General features: G+C 37.7%; 1 protein-coding gene across 4 annotated transcripts in view; it reads right to left on the bottom strand.

Annotated features, from left to right (window-relative positions):
• atp8a1 (ATPase phospholipid transporting 8A1) overlaps positions 1 to 14,178 on the bottom strand; it is a 101,025-nt gene that overhangs the window by 59,793 nt on the left and 27,054 nt on the right. For 2 of the 4 annotated variants that reach the window (XM_055224606.1, XM_033973582.2), the window contains exons 4-14: positions 13,576 to 13,674; positions 8,703 to 8,748; positions 8,508 to 8,548; positions 7,591 to 7,664; positions 5,749 to 5,818; positions 5,396 to 5,523; positions 4,549 to 4,660; positions 4,244 to 4,409; positions 1,261 to 1,388; positions 187 to 264; positions 14 to 102 (exon numbers count right to left, since the gene is read on the bottom strand). In XM_055224606.1, coding sequence (XP_055080581.1) covers positions 14 to 102; positions 187 to 264; positions 1,261 to 1,388; positions 4,244 to 4,409; positions 4,549 to 4,660; positions 5,396 to 5,523; positions 5,749 to 5,818; positions 7,591 to 7,664; positions 8,508 to 8,548; positions 8,703 to 8,748; positions 13,576 to 13,674 — 1,031 coding nt within the window. Of the gene's footprint in view, positions 1 to 13; positions 103 to 186; positions 265 to 1,260; positions 1,389 to 4,243; positions 4,410 to 4,548; positions 4,661 to 5,395; positions 5,524 to 5,748; positions 5,819 to 7,004; positions 7,079 to 7,590; positions 7,665 to 8,507; positions 8,549 to 8,702; positions 8,749 to 13,575; positions 13,675 to 14,178 lie in introns of all 4 variants that reach the window. The other 2 variants (XM_033973580.2, XM_055224607.1) reach the window with 1 other exon arrangement.

The following is a 14,178-nucleotide window of genomic DNA, read 5'->3' as shown; positions in this document are numbered from 1 at the left end:
TAAAAACACATACCCATATGCCACTCCAGCAATGGTACACTTCTTAAACTGCATCACATTGCAAGTCAAAGTCCCCGTCTTGTCAGAGAAGATATATTTCACCTATAATGAAAGAAGTAAAAATAAATTAGCAACCTTAAAATAAAGCCTTAAAAGGAGAATATAAATGATTGTGTCCATGGTTACCTGGCCTAATTCTTCGTTTAAATTTGAAGTTCGAGCCATAGCAGGCGTGTTTGTAGGTTCGTAAAGCATATCAGTGTCCTGGAATCACATAAATATGGTTATTGGTTAATTTAATGAATACAGTGGTATAGTGTACATTTAGTGAGTGAAAAAATACTTAACTAGGGAGGCTGAAATAAAAACATTACATTTTTTTAGACAAATTTTGTCTACTTCATCCTGTCCTGATATTGGTCAGTCCACTTATGCTTTGACTGAGCTAAGCAATAGGAATTTGATGGTATTCAACCAATAACAGTATGGTGTGAACTTTCAAAGGAAATTTATTTTAATAGATTCTAATTATTTTTTCAAGCCAAGGTTTAGTCTGTTTTCATACCTGACAGTTTCGACAGCTCACTAACAGTCTTCCTCAGAGTGATCATGTGATGTCATTCTGCCTCCACCAGTAGGAAGACAATGCCAAAACCTGTTTAAATCAGCTGACCGGACACGTTACAGCGACATCACATGACCACTCTGAGCAAGACCACTAGTGAGCAGTCCAAACTGTCAGGTATAAAAACAAACTAAACCTTGGTCTAAAAAAGAATCTACCGGTATTAAAATAAAACCAAATTAAGCTCATTGAGCTTTCAAAGGAAATGTCTTATAAATCAATTTATAGCCAGTAATAGCAGCTCATATATATATATATATATATATATATATATATATATATATATATATATATATATTATTTTATTTTATTTTATTTTTTTCCATTATCTCAGTAACAATATTCAGATATTTGGAAAATGTGTCAGGAATGTGCTAAAACTTGCCAGTAAATGTCTTGGTAAAGGTTCAAGCATCGCACAAAATTTGACCATAGAATAAATCACAAAGTACAGAAATATCACTTTAGATGAGGTAATTTTAATAGCTGTACATATAGACAATAAACTTGATATGACATTTTGAATATCTCTTAAACTGGGATATTATCAGTTTTTCGATACATATGTTGTCATTGTGAAAATGTAATGCTAAATACAAAAAGTGTAATTACGGTACCTCAGACTAAAAACTCACCCAATTGATGAAGAAAGCCTGGATGAACTTGATGACCTCCAGCGTGACCAGAAGGCTGATGGGGATCAGGTTGTTGAACAAGATGATGAAGGTAAGAAAGTTGAGGCCAAAGTTAGCCGCGCCACCGTCTACGAGGGAGTGAGTTTTGAACAAAGGAGTAGTGACAGAAACAACTCATCAGTGCTGTTACACAAACACAGGTTAGCTTAATGAAAATGCCCAAAGCTACTTCCAGCTAATGTTTGCCATTAGCCCACTCTGGGTAATGTTTGAGGCTAACGTCATGCATTAGCTAGAATTAACCATTTCTTCCACCCAACCTCATCCTCTTAGAGCTCAACCAATTAGCAGTCCAATTTAATGTTCCCTGAATTCAAAGTAGCCAAAAGGGACTTGGGAATTTCAAAGTCATTAGTATCACAGCAGCAGCCTTGGCATCCAGCATGATCCAGGCAATGAATTTCACAAAGCACTAATGCAAAAAAAAAGTCCCCCCAAAGCCCCCAAATCAACTGACTATAATCACAACGTACCCCATTGACACCCGACATAGAAACAGGAGGGAGGTGAGTTACCTTTCCACAGCTTGCAGGTAAAACTGTTACCTTCTCAAGCCTTGATCTTAGCATTGCAGGTTGAGAGGGTTTGAGAGTGCATCCCCGTAATAGATCAATTTGCAAAAAAAACCAAAACAAAACAAAAGGGATGGCACAACAAAAGTGGCGGAATGAAGCTACTGCTACAACACATAATGGTGGGATTGCTAGTCTGAAGTGGGGAGGAAGACAGACATATCAGATGCTCTCAAGACAAAAGGGGGGAGATTCAGTCCATAGCACATTCACAACCAACAAATTGTGTAAAAGGGTGGGTGGTTTAGGCCGGTAATAAATTGTAGTTAAATAGAATTCACTCATACTGGAGATGCTATTGTAATAAACGGTTATAACATGTGTCTTGCATGCAAAATTGAATATATTGTGACATCTAAACAAACCGTCAATGCAAAATATTAGTACTTTGTTTTAACAAAATATTGTGCAAATACTAAATGTAAGAATTTTATTTCAAATTACACAAACTTGACCTATTTGAAATCCTGCTCGGTTACATTTAAAATGACTCAATCTGATCTCACTACCTAAACCCCAGCACCTTCAGCCAATCATTAATCAGTGCTAGTGCAGCCTGAATTCAGCAGGTTCTGAGCCTGGCCTGTCCATATACTGAGGAAAACTTGTATGTCCTCTATATGTTTCAGTTGCGGTTGTAGTGCAGGCCACGTACAGTTACTTTAATGTTCCGAGATGCACAAATTGCTGTCAAGTAAATCTGAGTAAATAATTTATGTGTACAAAAACTATTCTGTCAGTATCAAGATCAGCATTTTACAAACTGTGATGTCAGCAAGTTTGTGATGAATCCACAGCCCTACTTAGCTAGTGGTGCAGAGGGCATCAACATTATTCACTTGTGCCCCCGGTGTCCATAAAGTGAAGCGTAATGTGATGTAAAAACAGAGTGCCTGCTAAGACCAGTGTCAGCGGTGGGTCAAATTAATTATTCACTACGTATGCATAATCATAGTGTGCGTCATATGAGCTGTGTGATATGTGACAGCAAACAATGCATGTGCCAATTCTGTGTAGAAGTAGAAAAGATTGATGGAAAACTGTTTATTAAATGAAAGTAGTCCAATTAAAAGCAAATGGCACCTCTCCACCTCTCTCTTTTGTCACAGATTGGATAATGTCCATTGGACAGAGCCTCAACCTCCCCTTATGGAAATACAATCATCAAGATGGAGACCTGCTTTATGACTTACATTTTTGTTGACTAATGAAATTAAATTGAAGGCTTTAAGTGTTAATAAACCAAACACTTTCATTGCCAATACATGCCAATGTAAAATCCCTAAAACGGGGAAAGTGTAAGTCACAAGGCAAGCTGTACTTGACCAGGGCACAACCTCTCCTACACAGACCTATCAGGTTACAGAGAAATGGCCAGTGTGTCACAATAAGCACTTTGCAAACCAGGTTCAGAGATTCCTCACTCTAACTAATTTTTAGAGCAACATGTTATGCAACAATATTAAAGTAAACTTGATTTGTCAGGATTCCGTATTGCACTGTATTGTATTGTAATGTACTGTAGTAAGTGTACACCTGTGTTTAACACTAGTGTAAATTATAGTTCAAAACCAGCTGTTACAGGCAAATGTTTCCTATTCTGCTCTACGTGTTTCTGTCAAGTTTTAAACAAGATTCCAGCTATGTCATCCACTAAAAACAACACCATTGGCATTTAATGCAATCGCTGCGAAAGACTGGGTAAGATTTGGTTGAGTGTGTAAAGCTTGGTAAGTGCAAAGTGTTTACTGATACACAAAAATGAAAGAATAGTGAGACACTGTTTGCATCAGGCACTGAAAAGAACTAGACAAAGGAGTAAGAGAGCTGGAGGGGAAAAACCTATTGTTGAATCCCTGGTTTGTGCTTGTCCATGGCACGGCCCATACAATGTTGGGCAACCATAAAGGGGCGAGGACAGGGGCTTCATTTGCTTAGCAAAGGCAGAGCTTCAGTAAGGGGTTAGTAAGGGAGGGTCATTCACGGATGGCCAAGGCTTTTAAATGGTTGTTACCTGGAGCTGTTAAAAAACGACAACAAAGAAAACAAAATCAAACAGAACATTAGAAAGGAAACCAAAAGTACAGCAGCGCAGTGATATTCAACCATTTCTTTAACAGACACACATCAAAACACATCTAAGCATTTCTCAGTTAGAGGGAATATAAGCATTCCCGCATTGCCACATATTTCACTTGTAATGTGAAACGTAGTTCAACTGAGGCAACAAAAATTAACAGAACGCATACCAGCATCTAAGTAACTTAAGATCGGACAGAAAATAAGCTGATATGGAACAAGTGAAACAAAATATGTGGAAATAGATGCAGCATGTGCTTTGGGATTCTTACAGTTGAGATCCATGTACCAGGCATCATTGCCATACTGGTACTTCCAGATGGTCTGGCCAATGGAGCAGACTAGAGATATAGCCAGCAGGCAGCCGAACAACACCAGGATCTGAAAGTTGGTAATCCGCTCCACGTTGGACAGCTTCAGAGGTGGGCGAGTGGAATTCTGGCAACACAAATGGAAAGAAACTATTTATTTTTGTTATTATTACAAAACAGTCCCGAACAATGAATTACAGTTTGAATATTTGACATTATGCAGAGGAGTATTTTTTCATTTTCTTGATTGCTTTGTTAGGCTGTACCTGCATTAGTTTTGTGTCATGCCCTGTGTACACGACCACTCCATGGACCCACTGCGTGTTCCTCAGCTGGGCTCCCCTCAGTAAAATCTGGTCCGGCCCCAGAGGCACAGTGCTGCATTTAGACAGTTCAGTCAGCCAAGCAGAAACACACAGGCAAACAGACTGCCTCCTGCTCACTTATTTATGACATATACTGTATGAAATATACATCACAAAACTAGGGTAATTAAAATCTATTCCCTAAACCAACCAATGTAATCCATAAATCCAATTTACTTCAACTATAATAAATCTACTGTACCAATACTTTTGCACTGTTGTTCTGCCCATACTGCATATTTTGTATTTATATTCAAGTCTATTATTTATTCACCTCATTTTTAATGGATGTCAAAAAACATGTTTTATTTTATATTAGTTTATAGTCTATATACTATTATTCCTCAGTGTTTTATGTTGTACCATGGCATCAAAGCAATTTCCTAGTTTATAAATTTTGTTCACTGATAATGGCTAAAAGAACTCTTCGTTTTTCTTTCATTTTTGTCTTTGCCACAAGAGTTTGGTTTTGTGTATAATTGTCCTTGTTCAAAACAATCAGAAAATAGGAATACTTGCATCAGATATAACTGTTTACATGGCATTTCGAGAATTAAAAGGTATTGTACCAGATTTTTAGTGTCTGAAAATGTGAAAAACTAAACTAGTCAAGTTTAAATGGTTTGACTTTACAAGCACGTTTCACAACTCCCAAGCTAACAACAGCTAGCATGATAATGCAATAATGATCAGATTTTTGGTGTGCTCATGAACAAAGCGAGTAAAATCAATATTTAGGTGGTTCTACCTGTGACCGTCCAGTCTGATGTTGCCCACAAACTCGTACAGATGACGGTTTGGACTCTCACACTCCATACGGCCAGACAGACGCATGAGGCTGTCAATTTCCTTTCTGTCAGCGGTTACCTGGAGGCCCTGGAAACACAACCATAAAAATCCCTTCATTTTTTAAACATTTGTTCCTGTTATCTAATTTTATTTTATTTTATCCCCATTATTATATTATGTATTTTATCTAAGAATCTTGGTTGGCTGCAAATTAGCCTGTGGCTACAAGCCTTATGTACATGGACATCGGTGACCTATATTGTGGCAATGTTTTCAATGTACTGTCTCTGTCAAATAAATAAATAAATATACCTGTCTGATTTTAAGGTTGGTCTCTCCATCCAAGTTTGAGGTTTCGATATAGCACATACCCTGTGGTTCACTGTTGAGATAAAGAGGCACATGCACAGTATAATTTATGAATATATCAAAATGAAGAATAATATTTTTTCTAATTTAATATCTAAAAACAAAACTATTTTTTTGTTTCCATTTAGCCAAGTCAGATCATACGGTAAGCAAAGATGATATATTCTCTTACAGTGGTTACAGTGGCAATATTAAAGGTGCACTATGTACTTTCCTGGGTAAGAGTACACCATCTGTTTATCTCCATGATGCTATTGCTTTTATCAGTTTCTATGGTGATAAGCAGGCTAAGTCAGATCTGTGGAGTGGCAAACCCACTTACAGTGTGAATGTCCAAGGTATTTTTTGCAACAATAAAACAGCTGTAAGCCCCTGTTTGTTATGAGAGCAGATATATCATCTTTGTAGAAAATTCAGATTTTTTAACATAGAAGAGAAACTATGAGTGAGGACACCTCACAGTGGGCTGAGAAGGCAGGTGGGATACAACAAAGCAAGCAGACAAATGGGGCGCTGACAAATTCTGGGCACTGTGACAGTGAGAGCAGAGCATGCCAATAAAAAGGTGAGCCGGGTCGTTGGTTAGCTTCCCTTTTAAACCGTGATTTATGCATACAGAAAGCTGGGCCAAACACACACACAGGGTAAGAGAAAAAAACAAAAAATCAAATAAAGATCTCAACAATAAGCCCAACGACAATCAATAAGACATTTACACTGTGCTGTTAAGAGCCATCCACTGAGTGCCATGTTTTAAAAAGTCCACTCTGCTTCAATGGCGAGTGTAAATTTGGCAAATAAAATGGGGTTATTTATTAGTAGTTCAAACTATATTATATTGGCATCATGTGAGAGGTAGGTTGTCAGTAATTCCAAGATGTGTGGTTTCATCTTGCATTATGACTACATGCAAAAGTGGCACAAGCAGCATTCTGAGTCCAAGCCATGCAAAGGTAAAATTATGGAAAATGTGTATCAAACCTAAACAGTCTTGTCAACTTATATGTAAAACATAGAAAAACTATTGTTCACAAAATATTAGATCCAAAAATAAAATGCTACTCTGTAACTTGGCTAAATCCATCAATGATTTTTTTTCATGAGAGGTAAAATAATACTGTATGTGTGCTCCCACTAGGTCCACAGCCCCTAGTCTCTCCCACGGCTGTTTCGTTGGTAACGCTGGTGGATATTCTGACCTGGACGACAGTATGACGAGGTCGGCCGGGAGGTGATCCCCATTTGCAGCTCTGACTACTTCACCAACAGCCACCTGATATTACCAACCACACACCAGCAGGGGGTGAGAGAGAGGACGTGTGGCAGTTGTTCACACAAGGGGCAGGAAAGAGGAGGATGAGAAATAAAGGAGGGACAGAGACAGACAAACAGCAAACACAAAAGAAGAGAGACAAAGTGTTTCAGTCTTTGGGATATGATAATGACCTGTCTTGATGAGCTCTGGGTACAGCACTTGTTCTCCTTTTCACAAACCGTTCACATGTTACACAACTGTTTTGGTCAACCTTTTAGCATTTACATGGTTTATGATAAGGTGAAGAAGTGCATATATGCAGACATGATTGGTACTCTGATCAGAACATTGCGCTTTAGTCCACTTATAGAAGTGATGGTTGGTTTCACATAAAATGTTTTATCAATTTAAAAATGAGGGAGATTGGTAAATTCCGAATGTGAATCTAACCACCAGTTCTCTAGTGAGGGCTAAGAGAGGAACAGGGAAAGGAGTTCCTGATTGTCAGGCAGCACGATGGACTCCTATACCTGGTAGACAAAATGGCAGCATCCGCAGGAACAAAATCACTGCCATTTACTTTAATAATATCGCCCACTTCAACCTGTGAAAATAAACTGGTTAAAAACTACATGGAGGAAAACATTTGGTTAATATCTCCACCAAAGCGGGGATTATATCTGGGAATAGGCAAAGTTTATCACTTTCACAAAGTGTATTTAAATATTCAACAAAAATAATGTATAATGCAATCATTGTATAGAAACTAATGATAAGCTTTGTTTTTTGTTTTAGCAAATCTGTACAAGGTAATCTAGGCAGTGAGAGAAAATGAGCATTTATAAAACACATAATCAAAAAGGAAAAACAAACATTTTAAGTGTGCACTGTACACATGTCATGGCTGTACTAATGTTAACAATGTTATTAATGTGACACAGAAAATAGAAATTTACCTGGTTTTAGCTAGAGCTCAGACACTTAAAAAAGTCAACTGTGGTTTATGAATACATGAATATTTACATTACAGTTACATAACATTTTTGCAAATAAAATATTGAGGCATACAAAAGTATGTTTCACAGCTAAAACACACGCAGCTTTAGCTCATCTATGAAAGCGGTGCTTTACAAATGAATACTATATTATTATGTAATTTCCAGTGAGAAAAATACTCCCTTTATGAACGATGGAAGAATTTGCTCTTTGTCCTGCATCATGACCTTCTAATGGCCAGCCACACGGAAACGCTGCCTTAATTAGGAGCTCCATGGACACTAATTGTTTTGGAGTGTGTCTCTCTCTATGTGCTCTGCATACACAAGGTTTCTTTGTCTAAAAACAACTCTACGGACGGCATCGCTAGTTGGTGTATGCATTTTCTTCATATTTTCTGGTATCCCGGGTTACGATATAATGTCTAAATGTGCTTTCAGTGAATACATACCTTCTCCCAATGAACAATCTCCCAGGCACCATTTCTCAAGACTGTGATGAGTAATGAAGGGAATGCAGGAGTGAGTCAGACCAAGTGTGGGAAAACAGGAGGCGGGAAAAAAATATTAGTCATTATTACGCAAGATACAATTAATATGCACAAAGCATTTTCCTGTGAGGTCTAATTGATTATTTTAATACCCACCTTGACATTCCTTTTTGTTGACTACACTGTCAGCATTATGACGTTTCTGAAAAGACAAAAAAAACATGAATGAATGTCTTATGGGCCATTAAGGCAAAAGGTGTTTTTGTACACTGGTGTATGAATATGTGTGTGTGTATGTATGTGAGGCTGAAATTACACTGTCAGCCTGTGGGCTAGTGAATCTGACTGCCCTAACAATGATGTTTACGTCAAGAGTGGGATTCAAAATGCCAACCTTTGAATCTACCAACTGAGCTACTGCCTTTCTGCGTAACATTAAAGCTGGGTACAAGATTTTCAAAAAATCATAAAGTATGAGGAAAAAAAGAATTGGGTACATCAGCTTTAAAGAACGTTATTAAATGCTGTCTCAATGTATTAGTGAATTTTGCAGTGTAGATGGGAGATAAGAGTGGATTGGGTAGCTGCTGGCATTGGTATGAGGCCTTTTGGACTAATGGGAAAGAGAATGGAAGTAGGCCAGTGAGCAGCAGCACTAATTCTTGACACCTTTGCACTGACTGGACTCTGGACGAGGTTCAGACCATTATCACATAGTAGTGGTATAGTCTCTCAGGGCAGTGTGGCAAGAGCTAAGAACAACAAATGCTTAAAATGCTTATACATAATTATAAAACTATTTGGGATTAAAAAGCCACTTCAGATGAATTAGTATGAGAAATTAGGGGTGGCCGATATTCCATGTTTTGTTGTTGTTTTTTTAGACAGATCACAATCATGATTTTATCACGATCCAAGCTGTTAGTGACTTTATATTGCCTTTAAGATAAATAAGGCTATATCTGTTGGTTCTGAGAGTTCACACCTCACTATCCTTAGTTAAATCCACCTGTCACTCACTCAGAGCATGACAGGGGCTGACCTATAAGAGGAGTGGGTGAGGAAAAGTGTTTGAACATAGTACTGCATTAAACAGAGGCACTGAATTACAATATGACAATCTCACAAACATAGAATATCATCAGAGGGATAACGTCATGATTAGCTTTTTATCATCATATCGCCCCGCCCAGTGTGAGAACATGTGCACCTAAACTGAAACAGAAAACATTTCTTCAATGATTACTGCTAAATTGCCAATGGATATCTATACTACCTGGATGCTGTTTGGTTTCCTCCCTTTCACTTTCTACAACAACCTACAGTGGAAGTTTGATTTTGAAAAAAGTTGTAGGTGTCTTCAAGGTGCCTTAGAAAAGCATTACCAGAAAAAAAATCCAAAGATCACATCTCCTCAGCAATTGGTGTCAGATGATTTAATTTACCCCACTATCTGCAATTACCGGACATACCCTCTATTTATTGGACTAGGAGCAACCTTTCTTTTTTTTTTTTGCGCAATTGGCTCTACCTTACATCCCTGTGGACTTGGTGAATGGGAGAGGTTCTGTATTTAGATGATATGTGAAATCACAGTGGAGCAGCAGAGAGCTCAGTATGTAGATGAGAAAAGTAAATACTGCAGTATCAGTAAAGTTCAATGGACAAATAGAGGATAAAAGAGATTAAGCTTTTTCAGTAGTGCTTTCATTAATATATTTATAGACTTATATAATAAAGTGAATGCACTAAAGATTCACAGCAAGAAGGTCCTGGGTTCGAATCTCAGGCAGCCCTTCTATGTGGAGTCTGCAAATTTGTGCAGGGTTTCCTCTAGGCACTGTAGTTTTCACCATCTTGCCCCCCATCATCATATTGTCTGTCGTCATATTCTAGACCCTGAAAACACCAATAGGTAAAAATCTTTCAACTGATGTAGGCCTAACTCAAGATTTGGGAGTTGGGGCCTCTTGGCACTCCAGTATCTCTATTGCTCCTGACAGGTTGCCCCAGCACCATTGAAGGATGGGTCAAGTACAATGCTCAATAAACTACACCTTACTAACTAGATTTAAGTAACTAGTCATAACTAGATTTATATTTGCTCTTTTTATATTTCAATAGTTCGGCAGGATTTTAAACTGTACAATGCTCTTATTATATAAACACTACTATTGCTAATGCATCAATTCTGACATGCAAAACAGAATTTGGGTATGAAATTATATCAATCGGTTTCAGAATGATGAAAAACTGGGATCGTTGCCATAGTGATAAACAGTGTAAAACAAAATAATATATCTTTTGAATTGAAAAAAGTCCCGAAAACTTTGCATATAACAGGAACCTGAAACCCAGCATATTATTCAGTATGTGTGGGAGCGCATTACTGGATTGAAAACAGGTAGAACAATGCTTTTCCCATCTGCTGCAGTGGGACTGGGAGGCAACAAGGTGAGCCGGTGCAGTGTGTGTCCATAGTGCATGATTCATGAAGTTGGGGTCGATCATGTCCTGTCAGGTCAACTTGTGAGGAGCAGGACACTACAGAGACCAGACGTGTGTGTACTAGTGACCTTCATCTACACACGCACACACACAGTCATCTCCACTCACTCCCCATGTTTTTCACCACAGTTCAAGAGGAAAAAGTGCTGTGCTGGCCCCTTCGCGAGGAGATAGAAGCTAATAGTATAGAGTAACTGCCCACTGGGAACTGCAACGGGAGGATCGCATTGCAGGGTCACCGCAATACAGTAGCATGCAACATTCGCTGGCCAACGTCACAAAAGGCTGAGGGAGAGATAACTTATGTATGAAGAGAGAAAGGTGTATCGAGGACTTTGAGCTCTTTCGAAACACAGAATTAGTTAGCTGAGGCTGCTTAGAAATTCTGGTAAGGCTGGATGATTTTGGAAAGAAATCGAATAGCAGCTTTTTTTTAGATTAGATTTGTGATGTAGAATTCTCTTCAGAGTGCACTTTGTGAACAACTTCAGGAGCATTAATGGAAACCTATTATGCAAAATTTACTTTGGAGTTTTTAGCCATATTATAATTTTTCCTCCTCTCATGTACCCATTTGAGGTTGAATTTACAATGATTCTTGCAAGTTTTAGTAATCCTGCATTTAAGATATTGTTGCTCTGATCTACTCCTGTTTTCACCGCCACTCATACACACTCAACACTCTTGACTTACTGTGCAATTGGACAACAAAGTAGGATTCATCAGAGTTATGTAGCCATTTTGGCACTTAAAAAAAAATGCTGTTGGCTACTGGGACCTGTAGCTTTCCACTGGAGGGGACAATAGCATGCAGGACTTTGTTGTGGTGATGTTCACAGTACATTGTCATAAACCTCACCAAAACAATGTGGCAGGAGAGAATTTTCTAACCCGGAAGTCAGCAGAATCATTTCTTTTATTAAGTTGTTTTAGATAAATGTCATGAATTATAATCCCAAATATAACAATGATCCACTGGTGTCATAGATTATAACTATAAAGCAGACAAAACCACAATGTCTTCAACATTTGAGAGAAGACTGAAATACAAGCTGATAAATTAACGCAAGGATCATATGAATTGCAGAACATCTCTGTAGAGGTCTAAACTACAGGTATAACATTTGGAGACAACATTCTATTATCAGAAGCCTTTGTGATTTGATAATTACACCTACTCAAATTATGGTTTGACTGTGATATATATTGTACAGACCTAATTTCCAGCCATCTGTTCATATTTACTGAGCCTATGCAGTTGTTTAGTTCAATTTGACTGAACAGTTGTTGCGTATTAACGTTTTGTTTTTTTAATCCAGAAAGGCAAGTGAAGGCACAGCTGTGACCCCAAATGGCCACGTTTCTGTTTGGTTGTTTGACTGGATGTTGGGAAATCTCCTGCTGAGCCCTTGTAAGCATCACTTCCTCTCTACCCCACAGGGAACACATCAGGACATACACTGTGAAGAAAAAAAATCTAACACAATCCAAACTCAGCATGGGAGGTGTGTTTTCCATTGTTAATGGAAGGAACACGCAGTCATGTGTTTAGAAACAAACAAGTGAGTCAGAGTCATCATTAAGCCAAGATAATTACTATATTGACTTATAGATGGAGCCATATATTTTTGGAGTCAATATTTATCATGCATACTTTTTCTTTGCACTAGTAGGTTTTTTTTTTTTTCCTGTAATACAATAAGTAGTTGACAATTGAATAAATAAATAGTATGATCATTATAGATACAGATTTATTTACTACAACTTTTTTTTTGCAATATTTTACATTTAGAATACTTCTTTACTTGGAATAATCCTGCTTTGAAATCAATATTATCATTTATTCTGATATTTTCTCAAGCTATTTTGTTTTAGTGACAGGCCTAGTTACTATGGCATCAAATAGAATGTTTAATGTATGGTGTTTAAATGCATCAAAAGGTCATAAGGCTAATGAGTCTGCTGACCCTATGATAATTTGGTCTTCAAAGTTTGTAGATTGTCCATTTATTTCTGCTGAGTATATGTTTTTAAAATGAGGGTAATGTGTTTGTGTCTTGATTGCCTGCCACAGTAATTATTTCTCTGTGACAAAATAATGTTGAGTAAACCAAAAAGGCAAAAGACATATTATGGAAAACTGACTTTAAGTGATTTTGAACCATATTATGATCATTTTTCCTTCTCATTTACCCACTGCTCTGTAGATACTTCATTCTCAGATTTTTGTGTCATCAACAGTGATAAACTAGGATTCAGCAGCTCCACAAGTATTTCGGAACAAAGAAAATTTAAATCTTCTGCTCGCTATTGTGACCTGAATCTATCGGCAGTGCTGTACTTTGTTGTAATGACAATATTGCAATTTACAACATCCCAAATATAAAATGGTGATCCATGGGTGCCAAAGATTATAACTATATAGCAGACAAATGACAGACAAATAATATGTCTTGAACAATGTTTCCAAATTAAACAATGATGGATTTCAGATGCAACTCTTAATTACTGGTTGTCTTACCAAATCTTCAATGATCTCTTTGACAGCTGCCACCACAAGGATGAAGAGGAGGGGCACCAGTGTTGTCCAACGACCAGTGGGAGAAACATCTGGAATTTGCTAAACAAAGGACAACAAAACAAGTTAGCAAATGAAACAACATACAGAAACAATTTCCTTTGCTAAAGAAATGTATTTGTTTGGTTCATATGTTGTTTTTCTTCTGTTGGTCGAATAGTTAAAATATAGAGGGCTCAACATAGGTACGTTCAAATGTAAGAAATTGGACATAGCTTATCAGCATTCTACACTTCAAGATATTTCTTGGCAGTAATTACTTGTGATTTTATGTGAAAAAAATTGTATGATATAATGAAAGTTTATGACAAAGATGTGTGGCTTTAATTAGTCTAGGCCACTGAAAAGCTCCTGCTGCCCCTGTAACACACACTCTTATGGAAACTTGTGAGAAAATGGATCCCCCTCCCGTCTTGCTCATCTGCATGGATGTTTTATTCAAGGTCGCAGCATCGACGGGGCAGGTAATGAAGATTCACACTGGCTTCTGTTCAAAGCCCCAACTTCAAGGTCACTAGAGAGAGCTGGTTTCCATCTTGCAACCTT

The sequence above is a fragment of the Periophthalmus magnuspinnatus genome, chromosome 10 (genome assembly GCF_009829125.3).
Source record: "Periophthalmus magnuspinnatus isolate fPerMag1 chromosome 10, fPerMag1.2.pri, whole genome shotgun sequence".
Taxonomy (NCBI): Eukaryota; Metazoa; Chordata; class Actinopteri; order Gobiiformes; family Gobiidae; genus Periophthalmus; species Periophthalmus magnuspinnatus.
Note: the sequence above shows the minus strand (reverse complement) of the source record. Positions and strands in the feature narration are given on the sequence as shown.